This window comes from Charadrius vociferus, unplaced genomic scaffold (assembly GCF_000708025.1).
Source record: "Charadrius vociferus isolate BGI_N301 unplaced genomic scaffold, ASM70802v2 scaffold178, whole genome shotgun sequence".
Lineage (NCBI taxonomy): Eukaryota > Metazoa > Chordata > Aves > Charadriiformes > Charadriidae > Charadrius > Charadrius vociferus.
Genome location: NW_009649717.1, coordinates 1515327 through 1541272, shown reverse-complemented (window position 1 = coordinate 1541272; position 25946 = coordinate 1515327). Strand labels below are relative to the sequence as shown.

Genomic DNA, 25946 nt, shown 5'->3' with positions numbered 1-25946 from the left:
TTTAAGATTTTTGCATTATGCTTATTTAAAAAGTCTTTCCCATCCTTCTAGACCATTTCTTGCACATTGAAATTTTCCACTGATGTGCATGGAAATTTATATTATGTCAAGAATGCCTTATCAGATTTTTGGCATGGGAAAGCAGAAGTAGGTATCATGTATGCAACATGATCTCTTATAAATCTATCATACATGCTGCTCTGCAGATAACAGCATCTAGAGACTTCAAAATTAGTCTTCAGTTAAAATTTAAACCAAAATCAAGATTTGGAAACTTGCTGTGAAAGAAAATGCTGTAAAATATTAGATGTCTGATTTTGTCAAAACAACATCCTCTAAAGCTCTAATTCTCACTCTTTGTATTACTGTATCTATTATAATCTAAAATCAAAAGCAATTGAACCGAAAACTAATTTCAAAACGGAAACAAAATGGTTTAGCTTGGCAAGAGCTAAATGTTGGTGTTTGTAGATATTTTTCCTTGGTTTTCCTCCTAAAAGATTTCCAATGCTGTGTGGTTTCACAGAATCTGAAATAATTTGCAAAGATCAGATACTTATCCTATTCCTTTTTCTGTGCTATCTAGTATCATTAAGCATTTCTTTGACGACATGAAAAGGGAATTACATCATAGTCAATCACATGGCCACATTTAAACTTCCAACATGCTGAACCAAAAGCTTTCTTAGCTCCCCTGGATTTCAGGAGGCCCCAGCTGTCCTCTCTGACCGACTGGTGCTGTGGCTGGTTGGTACGAACTCTGCCTCTTTTGCGGAGATGACAGTGGGAGCTTCAGAGATGATTTCAGTACCAGTTTGGGGTATATCTTGTCTTGGTGGCTTGGTCCCTCTGGATGTCGGGATGGCTGGAGCAGCAGGCACAGGCTTGGAGAGGCTTTCAAAATTCTGCAGCACGTTTCAAGCATGGCAGAGGAAAATGCACACATGCACCTCAAATATGAGATATTCACATATATTTTCTTGCTCACTTGTCTCGCTGTTGTTAACAGGTTTCACCCCTGCTGGATGGTTTCTCCTGCAGAAAATAGTAGCCTTTTTTGGGCTACATCCTGTGCTCCCTTGCCAAATTTTCTCTCTCTCCTTGATCCCTCTCATCGGTGCCCTTTCAGTCTGCTTAAAATAGTGAGTGAGAACCATTTTTATAACTTCTCGTCTCCTTTGCCAGGATCACCAGACTGTACCAATTGTTTTTGTTAACCTGGTCTCAGCCCAGTATGAAAGCAAGTTTCCTGGGAAGGGGAAGGAGCAGGAGACAGTCTCTATGTCAAAATTGACAGAGCATTGGAGTCTGTGCTCTTAGATGTGCTTAAGGAGTGCATAACAGTATGGCAATTCGAAAACTTTGACAAATGAAGTATCAGGGGACACAGCCCTCCCTGCTCCTCTTCCAGAAAAAAAAGGGGAATCAGCTTTATATCTGTAGTTGCTGTTGGAGGAAGCGCTGGTATTTCATCTGTGCTTTCAAACTTTGGCCTTCTGTAGGAAACAAGTGCAGTAGTTAATGCACAGGGCATTAAGTCATTGTTAATGATGTAATCACCACATAAGGACAACCTGCAGCTCTTTCTCCAGGATACCAAATAAGAATCAGTACTGTATTTCCGATTAGGCAGAGAAAGAAGGTTGAGTGATGGCAGGCCAACATGCTGGATTTGAGAATGTTTTTGTCAACACTGTTAATTATAACATGTTATTATTAAATAACGGTTAAACACATAGTTTAAAGCACGTAGAAAATTTACAAAAATACTGTGTTGCAGAAATTTGTAGACCATCCTCACTGTTTGAGCACCAGCTGTGTGCCGGTGCTTTTAAAAGAGTATTAGCTGGGTTTTGTAGACCCTGCAGAAAATGATGCTGTTGAGACTATGTTTTTATCCATGTCTCAGGTAGTTTTAATATACTTTGCTTGGGTATATGAAATGAGCTGTAGCCATACCTTTGACTGCACTGTAAATGTGCCCTATGAAATCAGCCATCACTGGCTGAATGGAGAAAATAACACATTTAGAAGGTAAATGAGAAGACTGAAGAAAGAGTTGTGGAACAGGATGGGGGGTAAAAGACTGAAGAGGAAAACAGGTAAAGAAGAAGGTTAGAAAATAAATTTTGTTGAAGCAAAGAAAAAGGAGGAGGGAGTAGAAAGTAAGGAGAGTTACAAAAAATCATAAAAATGGTAAATAAATTAATCCAATAATATAAAACTGTAAAGAAACTGAAAGTTTTCTTGAGATCTAGAAGTAGCAGAAGGTAATTGAGAATGACAAGCAAGCAGGAAATATCCCAGATCTGGTGAATATTTTGCCAAAATCAAAACAAATTTTACTTAAGTCTCTAATTTATCATAAAGGAGGGAAAGCTCTAAATTCTTGCTTCAGAGAAGGACTTAGACTATACCTATGCTATAAGCACACTCTGTAATAATGTTAATAATAGATCAATATTGTTATCTTGAGCAATTGGCAGATACAGCCTTAGCCTGCAGCCAGAAAGCATATTGTCTGGGAATGATACGGTCAAATGAGTAAAGCTGTGGAGTAATAAAGGAGATAGACCCTGAAGCCAGGCTGAATTTTGGGAAACCCTGAGATACAAACCCTGAGCGTTCGCTATATAAAATGAAGGGGCAGTAATCATATCTAAGTTCTGTACCTTGTCTGCAGCATGTATAAGCTTATTTTGCATTAGTCAAATCTCAGCATGAGGAATCAAGTTTATTAGTTTACTGTGGTCAGACTGGACTGGTTTAAACAGAGCTGAGGAAGTTAATTATCCAATGTCTCAGGTGGGTCTAGCAATAAGTAACTAGTTATGGAGAGAGGGGCTTGTTGCGGGGCAGCGCGAGGGGGGGGCGGGTCCTGCTGTTGCATGCGGATGGCCGGCTGGGAGGGACTGCCCTAATCTCTTTCCCAGGTTGTTCGAACCAGTTCAAGAGCAGTAAAACAAGGTTATGTAATTGACATGTGATGTAGCCTAAAATAGTGACTGCAAACATAGGCTGCTGTTGCTGGGCAGTTGTCAACTCCTAAAAAAAAAAATAAAAAAAAAATCCCTCAACTGTGTAACAAATGGACCTTTTAAATGAAAATGCAGTTCTGATTTCTACTGAATAGCAGGCATTTTCTTTTTTTTCTCAATGGCAAGAAACAGAGGCTCTGTGAAAACTGAAATTTGGAAAGAGATTCATCATTGTACTTGTGCTGATTTATTTGAGAGTAGCTACCCACTGCAGATGGTGAAATAAAAAACTCAGGTATATGCAGTTTGTTTCTTGGTAGTGTGATACAGCTCCTGTCAAACAGAAAATCCTTGTCTGTACGTGGAAAATCATTGTGACAAGTCTTAGCAGTAATTTTATTTATATGCTGATCACTAAAAGGTAGAAATTGTGTATTTTGTATTAATTACAAGAACTTATATGGGTTACAGAGATAACATCCATTTCACAAAATCTCTGGAGGTTTCAGAGCTGGATGAAAGGAACGCGTCATGTAGCTCAGTGAGCACAAATGAAAGGTTAGGATGTTCAGATTGTGTGATGTCTTGCTGTAGGAGGCAAACCACTTCATCAGGGCTATAACAGAAAGCAGAAAAACCTGGTGTTAAGTTCTGTTTGCTGACCGGATATTCTTGAGGTGAGAAACCTCCCTCAGAAAATACTCCATATTTTCTGCAGCATATTTTCTTTGTCGTTCCTTCAGCAGGGAAGGTCTGTAGCCCGGGTCAGAAGGGCAGCAGGGGCTGGCCTTGTGCAGTCTGACAGTCTGGTGGGTAGAGGGAAGGGGACAGAGTTGAGGGATAAAGAATGTTTATGGAACTGAGGGAAACTTAGTGTAGAATTACAGCCGTTCGACCCAGATTTTTTTTCTCCCCCTCATTCACTTAGTGTTATCAGGGGTAACTTCAGTAAAATGGGTGGTTATGCTGGTGAATATTGATAGGAGGAGCAGGAGGATCTTTAGATCTTTCCCTGCACTAAGGATGCCCAGGTAATAGCATTAAACACCTATACATGCCTGCTCAAGCAGGTGCCAATAGGTACTCCAAGCTGTAAGGTTTTTACACGTATCATTGTTATCATGGAAATAAACTTCCCACTCAGGAAATACAGAGAAATCTAAGCCCCTATTCCAGCCCAGAAGCTGCAGAAGGGATCCTAGTGCCGATGTACAGATCAGCAAGGCAGGGCTGGAGGTGTCTTCCAGCACCTCTCTCCTCAAACTCTGGAAGAAGGCTTGGCCGTTCTGGCACCCTGCAGGGAGAAGACAACTTTGCCTGCAATTTTATGAGTCAAAGTATTAATTCTTATTGTGGAGGAAGAAGGAAAGTTTATGGGTTTTACGTGCATTTTTTGATGTGCTTCAGTGAGATGCTATTTTAAAAATTGAGGGTTTTTCAAGCTTTTTCTGCTTTATTTGGTCCTTCGCTGCCACTCCTCTTTTCTCACTTTCCCGGCCTTTTGCGAGGCTTCCTCAATCACGCCTTTGTCTTGGGACCCAAAGCACACTCCGGTTTCAGACGTCGTACCCAGAGTCGCATTTGGACTTTTCCCTTGCCTCTCCCAGGGGATGTTGCAGAGGGTGTGTCGCTCTAGCAGAGGCAAGAAAAAGAGAGTTGGCTGCCCAGGTAAAAGCGGGAAAGAATGCATGGAAGGCAGCGACACCGCAGGAGAGGAGCTGAGCCTTAGGGGCACCCAGGCGAGTGTGAGTCAACAACCTAATGCCATTGCCAAAAGCCAGGTCTGGTCCAGGATTGCATTAGCAGGGCTGTTGTGTGCAGGATGCAGGAAGGAACTATTTTATTGGGCTTAGTGATGGCGAAACTCGGCAAGAAAAATGTACCCAGTTTTGGGCACTCTGTTTTATGAAAGAAGCTGGAGGAGAATAAGAGGAATGACGACAGATTTAGGAAACATAACCTATGAGGAAAGATTGAGAGAGCTGGATTTGTTTAGTCTAGCAAAGAGATGGGGAGCATAAATCTTTCAATAGACATGAGATTGTTGTAAGACGGTGGCGATCTGTTACTCTGTATGTCTTGGGGGGAGTGCTAACATCTCTTTCGGTTGGAAAATATTCCAATTTGGGTTAAATGCAAAGGGGAAAAAACACAGCTTCAAGGCTAGCTAATCAGTAGCCTAATCACATGGCTTGTGGGGAAGTTGCAGAATACCTTTCCTCAGAAGGTTTTAAGACAAATTTAGAGAGAGAAAGAAAAAAAAAAAAACCCACAACCCTGCCTGAACTGTTAAGCTAGTCTTATCATGTTTCCATGAGTGGGCTTGAATTAAACAATCTTTGGATCCTCTTCCAGCACTGCGCTTTTTTTTCCCCCCCTTACAAAATTTAACGTTTGATCATAGTAGCTGCTATTTTAACAAGAGAGCAGAAATGTAGAAGACTCATTAATGATTTGCAGTTCCTGACTTAGACTTCAGGAAACTGGGGGGGGGAATATTTTTTAGGAGGAAGATAAAACATGTGGAATACTTCAGAAATTTCTGTAATTTTCTAATTTTGCCCTAGTAACAGAAATATTACTGAGAAGAAATATCTGTACCCCGTTCCTATTGCAGCCTTACATATCTGGAAGTATTGCAGCCCCTTGAAGAGTGCAGCAGTGCTCTGCACACGTCTATGAGCTCATCTTAGCAAGTCAGTTTTTGGGACCAGTGGCTCAATCATTGGTCTGGAGTTACAAAATGGGGAAAGGCATAACTTCTGCTGCAGCCTCGTTTCAGCAGTAATTCATAGGCCAAATAAAAACAGCTTTTTTTCCTCCCCTCTTTTACTGCTGAATTTTGATTGTTCAAGAAAATGTAGTAAGAGGGAAGGCTGAATTTCATAAATACTTCCTTTTTCTTTTCTTTTGTAAGCCTATAAAAGCAGGGAATTAAAGAGTCTTTGCAGGTGAGAGAGTTGGAAATATTAAAGCATTTTTGTGCGTACATTTGGATGTGCCATTCTGTGGTATGTAGTGACACAATAACCTGGAAAGTGCAAACTCAAATATTTCTTCAGCTCTGCTGTGACTAGGACAGATCTCTATCTCTTCTTAGTGTGTAACTGTGTAGTACCTATTACTTATTTATTTTGAACAGGAAATTTTCCTGGCATCTTTTGTAGCTCTGTATTTTAGATGGAACAGGAATTAGCTCATGTAAGTGCATTTAATGGTAGCATATGTAAAAATTACTTTCATCTTAATGCATTTAGCACATAGGAGATGAGAATTCGATATCTACTCTGTCACTTTCCAGCCCACTTGTGAGTGGTTAAACTGGATAAAAAGAACAAATGGATTAAGCTAAACACAAACTACACAAGCAGATTGATACGTGTCTTGAAAGAGTTAGAGATCCAGCACCACAGAAACATCGGCCTCTTTGCAGGACAGTCTCCGTCACCTCACTGACATACTGAAGAGCCCTGGAGGTCCTGAGATCTATATCAATTTCAGATGTGTAGGTTTTTGGTTTGATTCTGAAGTTCAGAGGCATGAGGGAGGCTTATGCTATGCAAATGGAAGATACTGGTTTGTATGAGAATCTTTGCTTTGCTAATTTATTTTACAAAATAGTTTTTATTTGAAATGTAGCATAGTTGATGGCATGGAAATCTGAAGCTGTTTTTTTCATCATAGATGATGAACTTTTTAACTGAAAAACTGGTTGTTATTATTTCATAGCTGTACTCTACATAGGGGGTTTGTCTGAATGCTGGTCTGGTCTTTTTTTTTTAAGGGTTTTCAAGTTATTTCCATTAATACAAGCTTTAAGATGACTGTGGTTTAATTTTTTTAGAAATGAAAAAAATTGACAAGAAGACATTTGCTTTTAGGAAGGACTTTTGCCTTGCTTTCTAGAAAAACTACTTACAGATTTTGTACTATGCGTTAATATTCAGAGATGCATGATTCAAAAATTGATGAACCTTGACTAAATTATGTTTTCTGAAAGTATTTGGTCTAGAATAGATAGGCCAGAAGGTAGTAATTGCAGGCTGCCTTCACCATTTGAAGGGTGACTTACAGAAGTATTCTGCTATTGTGGGAATATTTCTTATGAAGGTACAGTGTGACAGTGATTGAATCAGATAAACATTTCCACAATATTTAAGAATGTGACCCAAGTAATTATCCTGGAGTACATAAATGTTAACCTCGTTTTATTAAACCCATTAGCTTTTGAAAGCAGTAGTGAAAAATGTTGACTTAACAGGTGTACAATTTTGTAGAGCAAACTGCCTTCAGGGTAATTCTGCAATGGGGTTCATTTTGCAGCATTAGAGCTGACTTGTCATATTAATAGCCTGCACCCGCCTGTGGAAGCCTAAAAATGGTATTGCAGTACTCTGTGATGTACAAAGGACATTGTATGAGCACTGAGCAATCGTACTTGCATTCCTAGCAGAAAATAACCATTATTCCCCCTCTCCCCACAAAAAGATAGTCTACCAGTATTTGTAAGGGCACATAAACCATCTTTATACAGTCTCTCATTATTTTGAACACTTTTGTTTTCTACTTTAATTTTGCTTTCATGCTGTCTGCATGGTACTTCTTTAGGAGATGAGCTCAAGTCAGTACAGAGCAAAAATGTAAATAGGAATTAAGTTGACTTTTCTCTTGTGTATCTGGTTTTTGTATAGATCACATCATAAAATAAACATTGTGTGATAAGGAGGTTTTCGTTTTGTGAGTGGCTGAGAATTTTATCTTTTTCTTGTTTAGCAGGCCTACTTAAAGACCAGCTGATAGATAGATACTGTCACTGTATTTGTACAGCTTGATTTTATGCCTGATGTAACTTCATGAGCTCATATTCACAAATTATTTTCCCTAAGTTTTATTGTTTTTCATCTGTTTCACAGTGCAAGGTAAGGTCCCTTAATAAAAACCCTATTTGCCCATCTGCTTGTTGTTTAAACATCTAAAGCATTATCTAAATGTTGATACCTTTGTGATATTACAGTAGCACATTGCTTACTTAAATAAGATGGGTTCTCTGTGTGTGAGATGCTCAGTGAAGAGATGCGAGAAACAGCCCAAACTTCACTGTCTAAATAGATAACATTGGGTAAGGCTGAAGGGAAGCCAGATGCAGAGACAGAAAATGATTTTTCTGAAGTTTTAAGGCAAATTCCTGAAAGAGCCCAAAACAGAAGCTGGTTCTCCTGTGTCCCATGAATGTCCCCTGTGTCTTTGTCTTTGCCCAAGGAAGCATGTGTGTATTGTGGAAAATACCTTGGCAAATGTATTTTATGCCTCTTGTGCTACAGCAGCTCTGTCCCTTTATCGAGCCTGCCGGTCCCCGCACATGTCGGCCTCCCGTGCGTTTCAGTGCAGCTCTGCTTCTGAGCCGTGCCGGGGCATCCCCTCCCCACCCATGGCTGGTGATCACTTCAGTCACTGGCATCAACTTTAACATTATTTGTACAGCTCTGGGGTTTCTGCACATCTCGCCTGCTTTCTTCATGACCTGCTAAGGAGTGTCTCTGCTTAGTTGCCAGGTGGTGTTACTGCATTTGCAATCCGAACTTTTTCCTCTACCTTGCATTTCAGACATTGTTGTTATGAACTTGTGTTTAGTTTATAAAGTAATGAGTGTCTTACCTTACATTTATAATGCCTGTCTCTGGGACTCTGTGGTTCTTACAGCGCCCACTGCACAAGCCGGCAACACGCTGTCCTATTTTACACAGGGCTGTTTTCTTGAACTTCTCATGCTGGCAAATCCTGCAGCTTACCTTACAGTCAGTCTGTTGTACTGCGTGCTGTGTCCTCTCCTTTCATCCTGCCCCTGGAAGCCCTCTGCGTTGCTTTTTGTCGCATTTGCTGCAGACTGCGTGCCACCTCTGGATCGAGGCAGCTAAAATAATCTTCTCCTCTTGCTTTCCTGTCATGCTGCACCAACCCCTCGTGGCTTCCTTTAGTCTTCCACATCAAGTTCAAGCACCTTACTTTGAAAAGTCCACGTGGCAGTGCCCTCATCTGATACACTGCATCCGTTTGCTCTACCTACGTTCCTCCCACAAAGCAAAATACCTTTTGAGTCTCCAAGTTGTTAAATGCCAGCCTATTTCCTCGTTGCCATGTATTTCTCTTCTGTTAAATGTTATGTGTTAAATACCTGCTGTCTCTTCAGGAGTGCTTCTGTGGGGCTTTACAGAACTGAAATAATATGGTTGTGATTTAAGCCTGTTTTTGGTAAACCCTTCAGAAACCTTCTGGTGTACAGAAAGTAATTGATTAAATCAGAAATCAAGCACTCGGTGAGCTGGTTGAAGAGAGTGGGGTGTATTGGGAAGGTTAACCTCTACTTTGCCTTTCTGCTTTAGCTTGTGAACTTCTTTAGCATGAGAACAGCCCTTGGTTTTGTACCAAAACTAAGAGTTGTCAGGCTGCTCTGTGATACGGCACATACAAGAAGATTTAAAAAAGCTCAAACCAATCATATGTTTTTTGCAAGAAGAAAAATTCCAGTCCTGCTTAGAAAAAAGTAATGAGATCTCTCTTGTGAGTGACACACCAAAACTCTTTCCCAAATTAAACAGAAGAGATGCTCATAGTAAGACCCGTGACAAGGGACCAAGATTATTGGGAAGGCCAAAGAATGGGATTGGGAATGTCTGTATTAATAAAAAGATCAAAATGACTGCAAAACAACAAAGAAAAAATTGGAATTATGTAAATACATCCTCTAATAATGTGTTTTGTTTTTGCGTCATTCAGGACAGCACAATTACCTGTGTGCGGGAAGGAATGACTGCATAATTGATAAGATTCGGAGGAAGAACTGCCCAGCCTGTCGATTACAGAAATGTCTGCAAGCTGGAATGAATTTAGGAGGTAAGCAGAATATTAATAGTTTGGTCTCTTAATTTAATTAGGCAAAAATATTGGAAATGTACAGCCTTTTTATAGTTCTGGCAGCTGCATAATCTCAAAAGTTTAAGGTGGAATTATCCTGAAGAAGTGCTTAATAGCTAATAAACTATTGTCATTCTAAATCAGGTTTTTGAGATATGTATTTTATGGCTCAGAAAAAAGAAAAGTGGGTGTTTTATGATGACAGTAATTTTAGTGGAGTCTCATATAGCTAAAAATGTTAAGGTGTTAAGGTTTCAAGTATTGCATGCTTTTTTTTTTTTTTGGCGATGAGCATTCTCTCAAATACCAAAAAACATTTTACACCATCATGAAAGCAAATTCACACAGTGAAACCTTTCAACTTTTTTTTTTTTTGCTTATTCAACGTTTATATTGATTTATTTCTGCGACTGTTCGGATCTGCAATAATTTCGACGATGCTACTCCATCGTTCATATACCAACAACAAAAAGGCAACATTTTTTTCTTAATAATTACTGAAAGTATTTTGAAAACAGTATGACAGCAAAACTTCCAATAGGTTTTTTACATTGTTTTAGTTCTTCAATTGCAATGTCTACACAATTCTGGTTGTGCTTCAATAGGCATCTTGCTTCAAGTCATCACCTGAGCAAATTGTATTACAAATCACTTTTTCCCACCACTCTTAGGTTTATGATGTGGTCTGTGAATGGAGGTTTGGATAATGCTTCCCTGATGTTCAGAGTAACCCTTCCTTTGGAATGTTTTCATTGTTCCAGAAAATTATAACACAGTCACATTAATTCCTCCAAATCATTTCCTGTCTTGCAATTTGCTTTTTATCCTCCTGGACCTATTCTTCTAGTAGCTTAGTTTAGTTCTACAGACAGATTTAGCTGCTTGTCTTTTATAGGTTATATGCAAAATCCTGGTTCCTGCCTGGTACCTTTTCCACCTCCCAGACTACTTTTTCTGTCTTGTCTCCTGGCAGAAATACTCAAGCAAGCTGCTTCTTACTTTTTTGGGGAGAGTAGACCTGTTAAGACGTCTTTCAACCCCTTTCCCAGTTTTGAGATGCTGCATTGCCGCCTTGTTTCTGCCTCCCAAAGGAAAATAGGGCCAAATGGTGTCATGCTGGGGGCTGACGGCTTTCCCTTGATTTTGATCTGCGCTATTGAATCTAGCAAGGGAAGCAGAATGGCACCTTTGATGAAGCGGGAACTCCATGGCTATAGCTCCTTCATCCCAAGAAAAGGTGCTGAAAATGTGTGTGGAGCAGGAAGCCCAGCTCCCTGGAGTGCTGGAAATTTTGCTGGAGCCCACTGGCAGCTGGTGCAGGGCATCCTCCATTGCCATGACCTGCGTGGTGCCAGCAGAGCTCCTGCACGCTTGCCTAACTGGACAGGCGTGCGCGCTTAGCGCTCGAGCAAAATACGGGGCTGCCGTCCGACTCGATAACCTTTTGAAACAGCAGCACGTGAGACCCCGTCTGCAATGTCATGAGTTCATCACAGCAATTTCCTGGGGTGTTTCAAAGGATATGTTCACACTGCCGTCTGCAAAAAAGCAAGGGCGGGGGCAAACTTTGCTTGAGGGGCTTGCTTTTTTTTTTTTTTTTTTTTTTTTTTTAATTGGCCAGAATGCTGTAAATGAGGAATGCATTGAAAAATCTTCCCTTGTGTTGGAGCTTGGTAGTCTGCTGGAAATTGTAATTAGTGATCGGCATTTAATGACCTAGAAGGGCAAGTCTGTCTCTGCAGTGTACAGCTGGCTTGTGGTTGAGCTGTGCGGTTTAGCTCTTTTGGTGATTTTCTTCACGTAGAAAGGTGAAATTCTCATTCTTGGTTTGATCCCTTTATGGCACATATATAAGCTAAAATGGCATTAAAAGTTCCTTCCATCACTGCCATGAATGACGTAGCAGGGGAACGGCTCTGGATGTCACTGCGGTGCGGTGCCTTCTGTGTGGTCCCGTGGTCCAGGAGAGAAAGGCTGGGTTGGAGGCAGAGGGGAGGACTGCCAGAGAGAGGTAAAGTGCCTGCAGCCCAGAGACAACATTACTGTTTAGAGGGTCCCAAAGGCTGCCAAGTTATGGTAACGGACCTTTCCAGCCTTTGAGCCAGCCCAGGTCTGTCAAGAAAAGTTGGTAGCTTAAGGCCGTTTGCTGCTTAGGCCATCCCGCTTCCCCGATGGTGAGCTTTGCATTGGGCATCTATGGAGAGCAACACAGCATCTCAGATTTAGTTTTGGGAACTTTGATGTGCTGTTGAAGGGGGTTTCTGGTATAGTGGAGATCATCACAAAAAAAGGAGGTGGAAATGCAAGAAGAGTTCTTAATGTGTGTTTGAAAACAGTGATTTTCTCTTCATACAAATTTCCAAGGTTTGGTATTAAATAACGTTTTTTCATAATTAGCTTGAATAGACTGAGTATGTTCATATTATTATGAAGATACATCGTAGCTTACAGTTTCATGTGGTCAGCCTCGTTTTGCCAAGAATATACATTACTCCAATAAAAATGGACTTCTACCTGTTTTTAATTTGGACTTATAGGCAAAATGTGCAAGTATTTTGTTAGGCAGTGTGATCAGTAAGGAGCTGGAGGAAAATGAATTTATAAATGCAATTTAGTTTAAGTCCTATTTGCAGCATAGTACTCTCCATAGCTGAGTCACACCGCACAGTGCTGTGCTCTTTGTGCAGTGGATCTAATTTAAGCTCTCACCCTCCAAATGGAAGCAAAGGTAAACACAAAAAAACTGTATCAGAGATGCCTATGTGTTTGGTTTGTGAGAAATCGAGTAAGATGATATATAAAAAGGGTCGTAAGCATAGCTCAGGGCTGAAATGTGTGCAAGTTGCTGAAGCCATGGACATTTCTTTTCTACTTGTACATAATTACAATGTTTTATCGCCTCATTTTAAAAAAAGAAAAACAACCAACCTCCAGCTGATCTAGAAGAAATGTTGCTTTAGGGAACAAGGTCCTGTCTCCCATGGGCTGGAAAAGAACTCTCCTTTGCAGCTCTCCCTGTCTACAGGTGGGAGTGAAAGACCCCAGGCTGCCACCCAACTCCTCCTGGTTACTGCAATAGGGAGGTCTATAAAGCAAATTTTGTAATTTGAAAGTTTGTGATTGTCTTCCTACTGTTACTGAAGATATTAAACTCTGTAGTGGAAAACTGGAAATCAGAAAGAGAGTTTCCGTGTTTCTTGCAGCACGCTTTTGCACAATATCCAATTAATCTACTGACCTTTTTTCTTCGGTGTTTTTTTTTTTTTCTTTTGGTTATATTCTTTCTCTTTTTTTAAAGAATGTTTTTAAAAATGTTCGTTCTTTTGTTTGCAGTGTCAAAGTGTTACAGGTTTGTTTTGATGGCATATCTTCTACTTCCCGGCATGCTAACGTGTTTTTTTTCTAAAAAATAATGTTTTGATGTGTGGCAGCATGCCATGCTTTAAGCACCTTTTAAAAAATGTGTAATTCAGTAATACAAAATACACCTTTACATGAATACTCAACCAAAATAATTTGGCAGTTTTATTGTTTACCTCCTCCTTTTGTTTGTTGAAAAATTGGAGCGTTTTCCAAGCTCTTATACCCTCTAACAATCTTCAGAAAATTATTCATCAAGTCAGCAAATAATTTACCTAATTATGTTCTTTTCTCGATTTTTGTTTTGACTTTATATGAAGCATCCGCAACCTGTAATTTCTGCAAAGCTGAAGTTGTCCAATATCGTGTTAATTCATCCTCCTTATTTCTAGAATGTATGTGTGCCCTGCAGACAGGCATATCCCTTCGGCAAGTAGGACTCCAAAACTTTTTGGGGAATCATAGTTTGTTTGTTGTTTTGGTGCTGTTTTTTTCTTTTTTTTTTTTTTTTTTAACTCCAGTGCCATATGCTAGACTTAATTATTGGAAGAGATTCAGAGTGAGCAACTGCACTATGAAGGTATGCTGGCCCATTTTTGGTTTATGCTCTTTTCAAGATTCTGTAATTAATTTTCAGTTAATTATGGACCAGAATGACTTCATGAATTGTGAAGTTTCTTCCAGCATACGCTGTGATCAGATTTGTCGAGTCTCTCACTTCCACACGAGACATTTTCATTTGACTCCCACCTCATGCTGCTGTTCCTTAGTCGTTCCTGTCCCCAGAGTGTCACCAGGAGGGGGTCATGGTGGGACCCACCTGTCCCACACTGGTGCTCAGCATGGCTTCTTATGTCACCACCAGCTGCATCCAGCAAGGCAGCTGGTGGCTCGCAGCAGCACCTGAGATGCTGCATTGCAACCAGGGTGGCGCAGAGCATCCTGGTTTCCCTCCTGCTGTGTGCTGCACTCTGTACTGAAGCCTGGAAAAGGGAAATGTTTTATATGGTGTGACTAGAGGGGACACCCAGGCACCGCACCCCACCGTTCGTTGGCAGGTTAGTCCTTGCCCCTCTGATGTGACCTAGTGACCAGGCATCCCTCCCTCTTCTGCTGAGTGGTTGGAGAAAATCCCTCTTATGCCATGACATGTGTCACACATGCTTAGGGGACAAAAAAGTGTTGAGCAGTCCGTACCGTGTAGGACTGCAATCCTCTCCTGCCTCAGCTCCTATATAAAACGCTGCTGACACTTACTGGTACTGGCCTCCCACAACAGTGAGAAGCAGCTTGCTGAAGTAGCCTTTGGATATGGAAGGGAAATAAAATAGATTTCACCTTGCAAATTACATAGTTCATCGCTCTGTCTGCAGAGACTGCCTGTGAAATTTGAGTCTTGGGTTTGCATACATTTACATATGTAAGACACTTCATGCACAAGATGCTGTGTGTGATTTGTAGTCTTCGCTTGCAGATATCCTTATTTTTTATACATTAAAATATTTCAATAATCTGAAAAAAAGATTAAATGAGAGAATCAGTAATAAGATACAGTACTTCACCTTTTTGCCCAGCTTTCCATTTTCTGTTTAATAACTCATACTAGTAGGGATTTAAAACTGCAGTATTATTTTCAGTTACTGCAGCTTATGTGGTTTATATTATCATTGCTCCTATCTTTTCTCAAAAAAGAAAGCAATAGGGAAAAAAGAAGAGAAAAAAATGATGTGTATGAGAAAACTGAAAGCTAAGAAAAAGTTAAATACGGCAAAAATGTATCCTCTTGGTTTTCTCAAAAAATTTCTACCAACTTTCTACTAACCGAGGTTTCATAAATTTTAAAGAAAAAAAAAAACTGTCTGTAAGAAACTAAAGCAATTTGGGGTATATATATGATTAACTTTTATTTTTCATTTAAGCTTTAACTGCAAATTATTTTGAAATGCCTATTAATTTTAACTGAATTTTTAGTTTCATTTATTGTGTAGCATTTTCTTCTGAGGGAATCTAGTCTTTTTTTTTTTTAACTTGAACGTTCAGCTGGGTTTGTGCTAGTTCTTCCAAGAGAACTTTTATCAATATACAGCAGTATATTAAAGTTATTTGTGAGTTTTGGAAGCAAAATCTCAGGTTGTCAATTTTTCTCGCATTTTAGCTGGACTGCTTAGTTGTGGTATACCTACCAACGTTTAGGTTATCATTAGTATACTTTCAAAGAACATTGGTATTTTTCTAGATGTGATGATTTCAGAAAACTTTTGTGTTAGAAATTGATCATGTTATGAGATTGTGTTAAAAACAGTGCTTTCTCTTAGCAGAGAAGTGAAGCGCTGATTTACCTACTTTTATTTGCATTGTATTGAGCCCAAGTGAGTAATGTAACCTTAAGACAAGGCCTGCAACCACGCTACTTTATGTTGTGATTTTGTTAGGTCTCCCAAATGGTCTTGTTGGGTGTACTCGTAAGAGGGATCAGCAGGGAAATTCATGTTCCTGCATGGAGTCCATGTTGGTGACTCTTCAAAAGAGGACATCCTTCTGCCTGAGTAAGGGTCAGTTGTTCTTAAGGCGCTGCTATTGCTGCACCACCACTGCACACCTCATGAATATATATTTTGGAAAAAACCAAGCACTCCTCCCAAAAAAAAAGTCAGTCCTGCTGTTTTAGATCTTTTAGGAACTGATTTGTTCAGCAATGAACTTTTCCTACTTTTGTGTCCGTCTTTCTCCACGTTGCAAGATGCTGCTGTTGCCCTGCTCTTGATGTGACCCTCTAACTTTTCAACTTGAACCATCCTCAAGAATATTGTAGATAACTGTCACAACAGTCACTTACCACAACTATTAAGAAACTATTTGGAAATTATGATTAAAAATGCAGAATTTTGAAGAGGGCTGGTAATGTCAGAGTAATCTCTCAGGCATCAATTAAAAATGGTATTGAAAGCGTGTCCTTGTACTTTGCATTTTGCTGATGATTTTATTTCCTATGTGGTGGCAGCTAAAGAAGACGGGCTGCAGTAGTCCTAAAGCACACAGCTTGAATCCAGCAATGCTTGATCAGACTCCTCATCAGGTTCATGTTCTCAGTCCGCCTTTGTTTTTTCAAGTTTTGCTTCAGCTCTGCCTTCTGACGAGCGCCCAGCTGCCAGAAAGTTTGTCTTTCCTCCAGCAACAGCCTTTCAGGCTTTTGGCGTGGGTGTGCTGAACTCCAGACTTCCCTGTTTTATCTGCTGGACCTTCCATCATGGCTTAATACCCGTTCGTTGCCAGCCTCAGAAAGGAGCTGCAACTTCTCTGGGCTGCTGCTGGGAGTACGTGTCCCAGCCTGCCTCGTGTCACATGGCGGCACTGTGCACGCAGGCTCTATAGGGTTTTGTCTGATTTCAGAAGTGTACAGCACTCGATGTACAGGCTTAGAGATTGCTCTTCCCTGAGTGGTTCATATTCTATATGTGATATCTTCATTTGATTCAAAACACAAAATGGAGAGGGGCGATCACAGCTTTGTGAGAGAAGGGTTTAGGTCCTCCCAGAAGAGGTGCAAAAAACTCTCCCACCATTGTGCTGTTCTTAGGTGATGCGACTGAAGTACAGCAGTGGCTCTTGCTTGGACGCCTTCTGCCAAGCATTCTCTCGCTGGCTTGCATGGGTCCGCTGTGCAGTGCCATGAGCTTTTAAGCTTTTCTGTCTATTGTCAGGGCTCCAGCTTTCACCACCAGGATGCTCCCAGGGTAGATGATATTTGTGGCCTCTTGACTCCCCAGGACCCACTACCTCCATGACCTGGTACACCATTTCTCTGTCTTGTAGGGCATTTAAATTTAACAACCTATTTTCCTGAGGATCCTGAAATGAATTGCTGTTTATCTTTGTTGCTCATACTGATGCATAAAAGCAAGCAAGCCTGTAACACCTCTGTTCATTGCTTTGTCTCATTGTGCTGGAGCAGACCAGTGTGCTTCAGCGTTTCTGAAATTCGTTACATGCTTGGTGATGTTTTGTTTTTTCCCGAGTTACCAAAATATCATGCTTCCTTCCACAGCGCTCTAAGTCCATGTCCTTTTTACTCTTCCCCACAGTAAAAGTGTAGTCCCTGCTATGAAAGCATGCCTGTGTCCGCCGTTCCTCTTTCCAGAGCTGCTGGTTATCTCCAGAGCCCTTCTGAAACCTCCCCCGGTGGTATGTGGTGGTGCATTTCCATTACTCACTTCCCCATGACTGTGAGAAGCTGTAGGAGCAGGAGGAACTTGTCCTTTTGGCTTCCGCCAAGTCATTGCTTCAGAGTTTCCACCTGAGTAAGAGGGCATGAAGATTTAACTTGCCAGGCCTGACACAACCTTGGCCAAAGTATGGTGGGCTCACTATGCTGAATAGTGGGTTTTGTTAAAATCCTCATTAGTTGCCTGCAAGTGTGCTGTGGACCAATTTGGAAGGGCCTGGACTAGAGCAGTGAGAGTGATCATCAGTCTTTAAAACGGGGCTGGTGGGGACAGATTGAATTACTTGGTATTGTTTAGCCCGAAAAAAGGCTGGAGGGGAAGTTGAAGAGAGAGGCAACAAGTGTTACTTTTAACAACAAGCATTGGTAAAGAGAAAAAGGAGATGATCTGTTTTCCATGCCTGTGAAAAGCAGGACAAGAAGTTACGAGCAGCAGGAAAGATGCAAATGAGGAAATGGAAAAGTATCTGTTACCATAAGGCCAGAGAGCACTCGAATAGATGGTCTGAGGAAGATGTCTGTCATTGGGCGTCTTAAAGGTCAGGTAAGACAAATGTTTGTCAGAAGTGATGAGGGTACAGTTGGCTCTGGTCTGAGCAAGAGGATGGATTGTGCGACTGTCCCAGGGCTCTTACAGACTGTGATTAATATTAGGTAAGTGGAGTTAAGCTAGATAATTTGTGTGCAAAACAAAAAAAAAAAAGTGAAAATGTTATTTCCACATGCAAAAAGACTTTTTTGATTTTGTCATCTCTGATCTTCATTGAATAAGCTATGCCGTATCTCTGTCCTCTGTGTGACAGTACGTTTTGAAGAAGCAATGATGCTAAGACTATGCAAGTCGTGCTCTTTCTTCTGACATGGTGTTGCTTTTTTGATTGTCTGCTACTTTGGCACTTCACAGGTTTTAAATTGACTCTAGAGCTCTGGTTTACTCCAATAATGTCACAAGGAAAATTTATTCAATCACAGATTGTGCCTTAGCAGGTGAATCTGTTGTTCTTTCCCCTTGTACTCTCATATGTACTTTGCTTCAGAATTACCTTAGTATCTTATATTTTGTTTTGAATCTTTTTTCCTGCTTTTTTTCCCCACCAATCCCCAAGTGCCTGCTTTTCTATTTTTAGTATCTGTGTTTTGCTAAAATAAGTGTATAAGTAATAATCTTCCTGCTTATTGGTGCTGGTCATTTGTGTGCTTTTGTGGTTCTCTGCCATAAGTTTTCCCGTTTTCCCCAACACTGTAACATTTTAGTAGTGGAAATCATCTTCCCTACGTAATATCCCTGCAGAAGGTGCAGGAGGAGGAAGACTGTAGAACCTGAGCTCACAAAGACCCGAATGGACAGTAAGTGGCTTTGTCAGTAGGGAGTAGAGAAGATACGGATGTAGGGCAACTCTCCTGCCCTCAAAACCATGCAGTTGTCATGCTGGAAAGAAAGAGCTGAGAAAACCTGCACGTGGCTTCTGGGTTGGTCTGCACGTGGACCTGAGCACGTTCAGGCACGTCATTTAGACATCCTCTTAGAGAGACATATCTCAATTTTAGCCATTACTGACATTTCATACACAGCTACTTCAACTTCAGGAGAATTTAGAAATGTGCCACACTGTCAGTCACAAAGAGATACTCGGTTTCATAATTTGGATGATACATATGGGTAATATTGCAGAGTTGCATTTTCCCTGGGAAGGCAGTTAATATCACTTGCAGGGTGTTTCACTAATGTTCAGTGTGATTTATTAAAGCAGGAGATTAACATGGTTGTATTCTTTTTTGGGTTTAATGACTAATCATGAACTGGATGGTGAAAAATATGGCTGAAACGACTGCAGAAGATAAACAGCCAGCTTGTATTTCACAGATAGCATTGCTGTTCCGGGAAGCAGGGTAGGTGATTTCTAGAAGAACAGACCAGCAGCATTGAATGTATTAGAAATAAGGTAATTTGATAGAAATCTGAGTTGATAAAAACTGGGGATATGGAAGTCATACAGGTGAGGAGACGAAGTACCTCAAAATTTTTGTTCCTTGGGAAAAATACAAGTGGGGATGTGGTGCGTTACAACATAAATCAGAAAGACTGCAGAGGGAAGTGCAGCACTTACCAAGCTGAGTTCTAGTAATAGTAGTGCAAGAACAAAAATGAAGCATTTAAAGCATGGCACACTCTTTAGCGTAGAGTGGAAGCGTGAGCACTCAAGATACAGGATGAGAGGTGCTGCAGCAGAGTTTGCTTATTGACACTTCTGAAAAACCAAAAAGCTTGTTGAGTACCTCTGTCTCCAATGTAAACACATAAAGGAAATTTCACACACAGTAAATGTCTACGGGACTGTTTCAGGGACAATTGAGATGGCTTAGTGTTATGATCAGGATGAAGGGCGCATAAATCATGGAACAGACTTAGCATTGGGTATCAACCCAACTAAAAGCAGGAGAGAAGACTTGGCCGAGCAACTCCTGCAGAAGGTTGGACGGGAATGGGTGTCTTGGGAGGAAGGTTGTCGCTTGGCACAAGGCAGGAACCAGCAATCATAGCCAAGAGCATTCAGTCTGGTACAGTGGAAGATTTCAAAATCTGTTCTCCAAAGTTTCCCTAACTTTGTTTTTAACCAAATTATTACCAATGCTAGCAGTTCAAGCTGCTGATGTTTCATTGCTGCGGGTGTCTTAGAGTTGTGGGTGACAAATGCTGGAACTGTAGGTGACCTGCTCTTCGTATTCGTTGTTGGTATTTTACTGCTGGTCTTTAGATCTATTTGATGAATCGTCAAAACTACTGATGCATTTAGCAGACAAAGCTTAGCTGAAAAATCATTGAATTTGCCATACGTTTGAAGAATGAATAAATAATCAGTAAAATAAGAGTTTTGGGAGCATCTGAAAAGGACTGATTAAGATTGGCTTTCATCAACATTATAATTTTCTTTTGTAAGCTTTTTTAAGGCTTTGTTTATTGGATGATTTAAATATTTAGTAAATACATTTCTTTTGAAATTAATGAAGAAGTACAAGAGGGAGTTTTATATACCAAAAATGTTAGCTGTGGGACTGTATTATGTCAGTTTGGGATTTTATGTAAAATATATGTGGGGGAAATGTTCATACTTTAGCCATTTCTCATTAAAGAGCTTTATCAAAAACATCTTGATTTGATTTTAACAGGAAACCACTAATTGGCATTTGGTAAAAGTTGTTCCCACACGGGGAGGAGTACCCCTATGAAACTGTTATTTTTCAATTAATTATCACTTTGAGGATTGCTGAGAAACAAGCAAATGTGTTAGACATTTTCCCTGACAACCTAAATATTCCTGTAAAATGCACTTTGGAACTCAGCTTTCTTTTGTCACTTTTGTCCGCTATCTCTTCATGAATGCATAGCCTGAAGCTCAGCACAGCTTAAAAAGGGATTCATTCGCTCTGTCTCTTACCCAAACCCTCCCCAGTGCCTTCCCTCCTTGGTTGCTGAGGACATCACTGTCCCACTCATGAGACAAGTTGGTAACCTGAGCTTCATGGTTGAGTCAGACCTCAAAATACACAAGATTTGATTTGGGCTTTCACCTTAGTTTTTCTGAGGCAACTGTAATGGCTTCTGTGCCATCTTTGCAAGATTGCTTCTTTTATCCGTGCTACAAAGACCATCCCTGTGAGCAGATCTCTGTGCCTACGGATCTACAGTCCTGAATCCTGCGTGCAAAAGCCAGCACGCTGCAGAGGAACCGTGTCTGTTCCATGAGATGTGTGCAAGCACTGTTGTGAGGTGCCACCTCCCTGTAGGTGTTTGCAATTCACCGCTCCACATCTCTAGCTCTAAGTATAATCAGAAGGAAATGCAGAGTTCTCATTAAAATACGGTAAGATTTCTCGTTAAGTGGGCACATAATTACTTTAAATGGCATTCTCCAAAAGTAGCTGTGAGTGGTTTGCTGTCACACTGGAAGGGCATCTAAAGTAGAGTCCTGTTGAGGGTCAATTCTGGGTCTACAATTTTACTAATTACTTGCATAACGAAGTAGAGAGTAAATACGTAAATCTACAAATTTGTGAATTCTCTTCTGTGGCCAGAATCTGAATTCAAAAGCATCTTCAGTTCTAGTGTCTGAAACCAATACAGTGGCATTTTCAGTAAAGTGCAGAGGGTTATGATAAGTGCAAGTTGAGGTCTGCAAGAATGAAATACCTGAGAGCAGCTGTTTAGAGACTGCAGTGAAGAAACAAGCATGGTTGCATGATGATTGCATGGTAAATTAGAGTCAGCGATGTAAAATTCTTGCAAAAATAGGCAAGTCTCGTTTGATATTAAGGCATTATTCTGTTCTTGTCAAATCTGGCAAGTGTGGGCCTGATGATTGTGTCTGGTTTTCAGCACTGCTGGTCAAGGTGGTGGGAATGGGGCAACCTTATGAAATTGTCACCTATATTCCTGTACCAGTTGGTAGGATTTAGGAGTAGCTGTGCCCTTCCTGATGGACACATCTCTCATCCCTCTTGAAGATCTCCAATGCGGAAGTCTCTGCTGTGGCCCTTGATAACTTACTCCAGTTTTTCACAGACCTTTACATTTAGAAAGGTTTCCTTAACATCTAAACTGAGCCTTCCTTCCTGAAATTTTGTATCATGTGCCTGAAGAAAGGTGTATACAGACTAGAGACTGCCCAAGGAAGAACAAGGATAGTAAGAAGCTTAGAAAAAAAACATAAATCTGTAAGGAAGGGTTGAAGAAACACAATTTATTTTAGTGTAGAAGAGAGAAACATATTAAGAAGGCCATGATACCAGTCTTTCAATACAAAAAGTGGTGTAAAAGAGGGGACGGGAATGATAAGTTGTTCTTTATGGCCACTGGGGGAATGATGAAGAGAAATCAACTTTACTGCAGAAAAAATGACGCGATGTAGGAGATGTTGGAGGAAAACTCAGTGGTTAGATGTGGGAGGAAGGTGGGGGATATTGCAGAATTCCCTTTATTGGAGATTAATAACATACTGGGTTGGGCAAAGTATAGTTGATCCTGCTCAAAGCAAGCGGATAAACTGCTTCACATATATTGTTTCTGAGCTTTACAATGCTGTACTGGAGCAGCATTGCACTGCATTGTTTATTAGAATCTGTTCCAAACAAAACAAAATGCAGACCCTTCTGTAACTGGCGTATAAGTAAGCAAAGTAATAAGTGGGAAATATTTACCTAGTTACAGTCAGTTTTATGAGTACTTTAAATTCAACTAGAATCAAGAACCAAAATAAGTTTAAATGAACCCAGTGAAAATAGTGTACAATTATATAGGTTACCGCGTGCATTAGAAGCTCTTTCTTTCATCTGTGCTGTACCTCCCTTTTTGGTATACTGAATGGGAACCAAGAACAAGAATAACATTTATGGATGTGCCTGGATCTTTGCAGGGTCTGACCAAAGGCAAATAAAATGTGACATACCCATAGATCAGGCTTCATGCACGTTTATTCCTTGTCTTTAAGATGTCCTATCCTGTCAGATTAAAGTGTTACTTATTAATTAGTGAGCAGTTGTGAATGATGTTGGCAATGCCAAACTATGTCATTATTTCAGTTACGCCTACCATTTCATTCTACTGAATTGAATCACTGGCTTTGCACTTATTCTGCAGTAAAAGCTTGCTCCTGCTGGTGGAGGATAAGAAATTAGGAAATTTTCATTGCTTTGTTAATTAACTACTGATTCCTCCAGCTCACAGCAAGTGATATGATTTTCTATCACTTTCTATCTCCTTTGGGTCACAGCTGTCAGAAACAGATTTTAAAATTTATTTTGCTATGTGAAGGCCAGACCTCTATTTTCTTCCTCACCAGCTGCAGTCTTCCTTTCTTTGTATGTTTAGACAAACTACTTGGTCTCTTCAGCATATGCCAAATGCCACTGCAGAAATCGCCCTTGAAAGGCCGCTGCTTTGCAAGAGCAAAGTCCTTTTGGTAGTGTATTTTACATGATAATCTTGCGCTCTCCTTCTAAGTCCCTGTACAACTTGTCCCCAGCTTCAGTAGTTGCTTTTCATTTGCTTCCTCCCCTTGGTCTGTCCAGTCAAACCAGTGACTCATCCACTTGTCCATGTGTCTCCCAGGTTTGTACCTGCCCTTCCTCTTATGGATGGGACAACACTTGGGGTCATGTTTTGAGGTTCTTCGTCTACTGCAGTTCTACCCTAAAAGCAGTATATTGCTTCCCAGAGCGGGTACTTGGTTTATGGAAGCTTTAGGGCCCTGTCTTGGTTGTTCCCTTCTTTGTTGCCTGAAGAATAAAGGGTGCGTGCCTGAATGCACTTTGCAGAGCGAATGGGATGGTGGTGCAAGATCTTGTTTGCATTACTGCTTTTCTCTTTATTCCATGCATTTGTGTGCGTGTGTGTGTATATATATAAAATGTCTGTATTATTATCTAGAAATTTCTCAGCAAAATCTCATACCCATTGTGCTAGACACTTAAGTGAAAAATTGTCTGTACCAAGATAGCTCAAAATTTTCATATATGTCAAGATACAACAGATTTGGGGGAAGGGAAACACTATTTGTGGTAGCAGTGAAATATCTAATGAGAACAGATGTCAGCTCACTGAAGTAAGTGAGGCAAAGGCACCAGGCAAACATGATGAAAAGATTCAGAGGAGGAAAAAGTGGCAATTTGATGGAGCATCAATCTACACAAAGTTGGAAGCCAGCGACAAAGCCTGTATGCTTGATGAAGGCTCAGAGGAGAGTCCACCCAAAGGCTGGTACGGCTGCCTCGAGGGGAGAATTGTCAGCTTGATCCTTTGGTGACTCTGGTGCAGCGAGGTGCCGTAGGTGGCTTTTGGAGAGGAAGGGCAGGCGGCAGTGGAGGGGGGTGTGGGAAAGCCCTCAAGTGCTTGGCATGGGGTGGAAGGGAGAAAGCTGACAGCTGCTGAGGTTGGGAAGGAGGCGGTGGTTGGAGCTCGGGCATAGAGCTCGAGCAGTGAGGTTGGGACGTGGATGGAGGAGCTCAAGTACTTGAAATGCAGGTGTGCACTGTCACAGCATACAGAGCTGGCACAGTTAACAGTGGTCAGATTGTGTTTTGCAACATACTGTCTACCCTTGCACTTCCTAGATCACTGGTAGTATTGTACATACTTTGAAATAGTCCAAAATTATACCTTGTTTGAAGTGCATAGTGTGATATTTTTTCCCCCTTTTTCTTTTCCGTGTATTTACTCAAATTGCCACCTTCTCCTCTTCTCCTTTACCTCTTTTTTAAACCTCCATCACTTTCTGTGTTCTGTGCTGTGTCCATTTTGGTTTCCCCTTTTGCTGATGTTCTCTATTTTATACTAGAAGTAGCATATGTTCTTACCATGTGCTTTTGATATCACTTACTGATTCAAATATGTTCTGCAACACGGATAGAATAAAGATCTGTTGGGTCAGGATCCGTTTGGTCCTGGCTGGGGTGGAGCTTTACGTATGTGATAAATAAAGCTCTTAGTAGTCTATATCATGTCTTTAGCTATGCAAGTAATAATTGTTTTTTGATAGGCAGCAAGGCAAGCTCTGAATATCATCTTTTTTTAAAAAATCCAATTCCAGGGGATTATCATTGCAAATCTTGTAATTCACTCTGCGTAAAACTATGGATCACTTTCTAAACTTCAGATTTTGCTTTAGAGCACTGGATGCCAGCATGAATTTACAGAGCATTTTAGATTGTTCACTTGCTAAATTTGAACACTGATACAATTCTGCAAACAAGATATTACTGTTATAAAACTGCTGAGTTAAATCATAATATTTATGGGTTCTTTTATCTATTATTGATAGCGTTTTGTTCTTTGGCATTTTGGGATCCCATTTTTTTAACAACAATGCTGATGAAAATTGCTAATTTTGAGCCTATGAAAAATAGTTATCAGACGTGTGGCTGTGTGGAGTCCACAACTTAATTTGTGTATGTTCCCTGGGGACAAAGGGAGTATAGATTAGCTCCCTCTAGACCCAACTTGTAGCATGTGTAAGTTTACTATGGTATTTTTAAAAAGAGTGTACAGTAGCTTACCTGTCTTCTAACTACCCTAACACCTCAAACTTTACCTTTAAAAATTGGGAATGCCATAGATTTTTAGCTGATGTTCACGTGAATTTGTGTTCAGAAAACAATTTACAATAGGATCACAACCAGTTAATGTCCTTTTATTTCACCTAGAGTGGCATTCACTGTTGTGGATAACCAGAAGCCTATTCAGTGTTATATAGATGGCACGAAAACTCCTGATCCTGAAGTCGCAGGCCTCCCTTTTTCGTCGTTGTGATAGGAGTCTTTCAGATGAAGGGTCAATACTAAGGAACCAGTTGTCCAAATCTGATTTCACCCCAGTGTCCTACCAATAGCTGTTTTCAAATTATTAAGTCCCGTCTTTTTGCTAGATCATAAGGCGGAGGCTGTAGTAAGGGGGGAAAGATATTAATTTGCCTTAAAGTTTT

The 25946-nt window shown here is 40.5% G+C and overlaps 1 protein-coding gene across 2 annotated transcripts in view; it reads left to right on the top strand.

Moving 5' to 3' along the window:
- NR3C2 (nuclear receptor subfamily 3, group C, member 2) overlaps positions 1-25946 on the top strand; it is a 207342-nt gene that overhangs the window by 140658 nt on the left and 40738 nt on the right. For both annotated transcript variants that reach the window (XM_009890737.1, XM_009890736.1), the window contains exon 3: positions 9753-9869. In XM_009890737.1, the coding sequence (XP_009889039.1) occupies positions 9753-9869 (117 nt within the window). The remainder of the gene's footprint in view (positions 1-9752; positions 9870-25946) is intronic.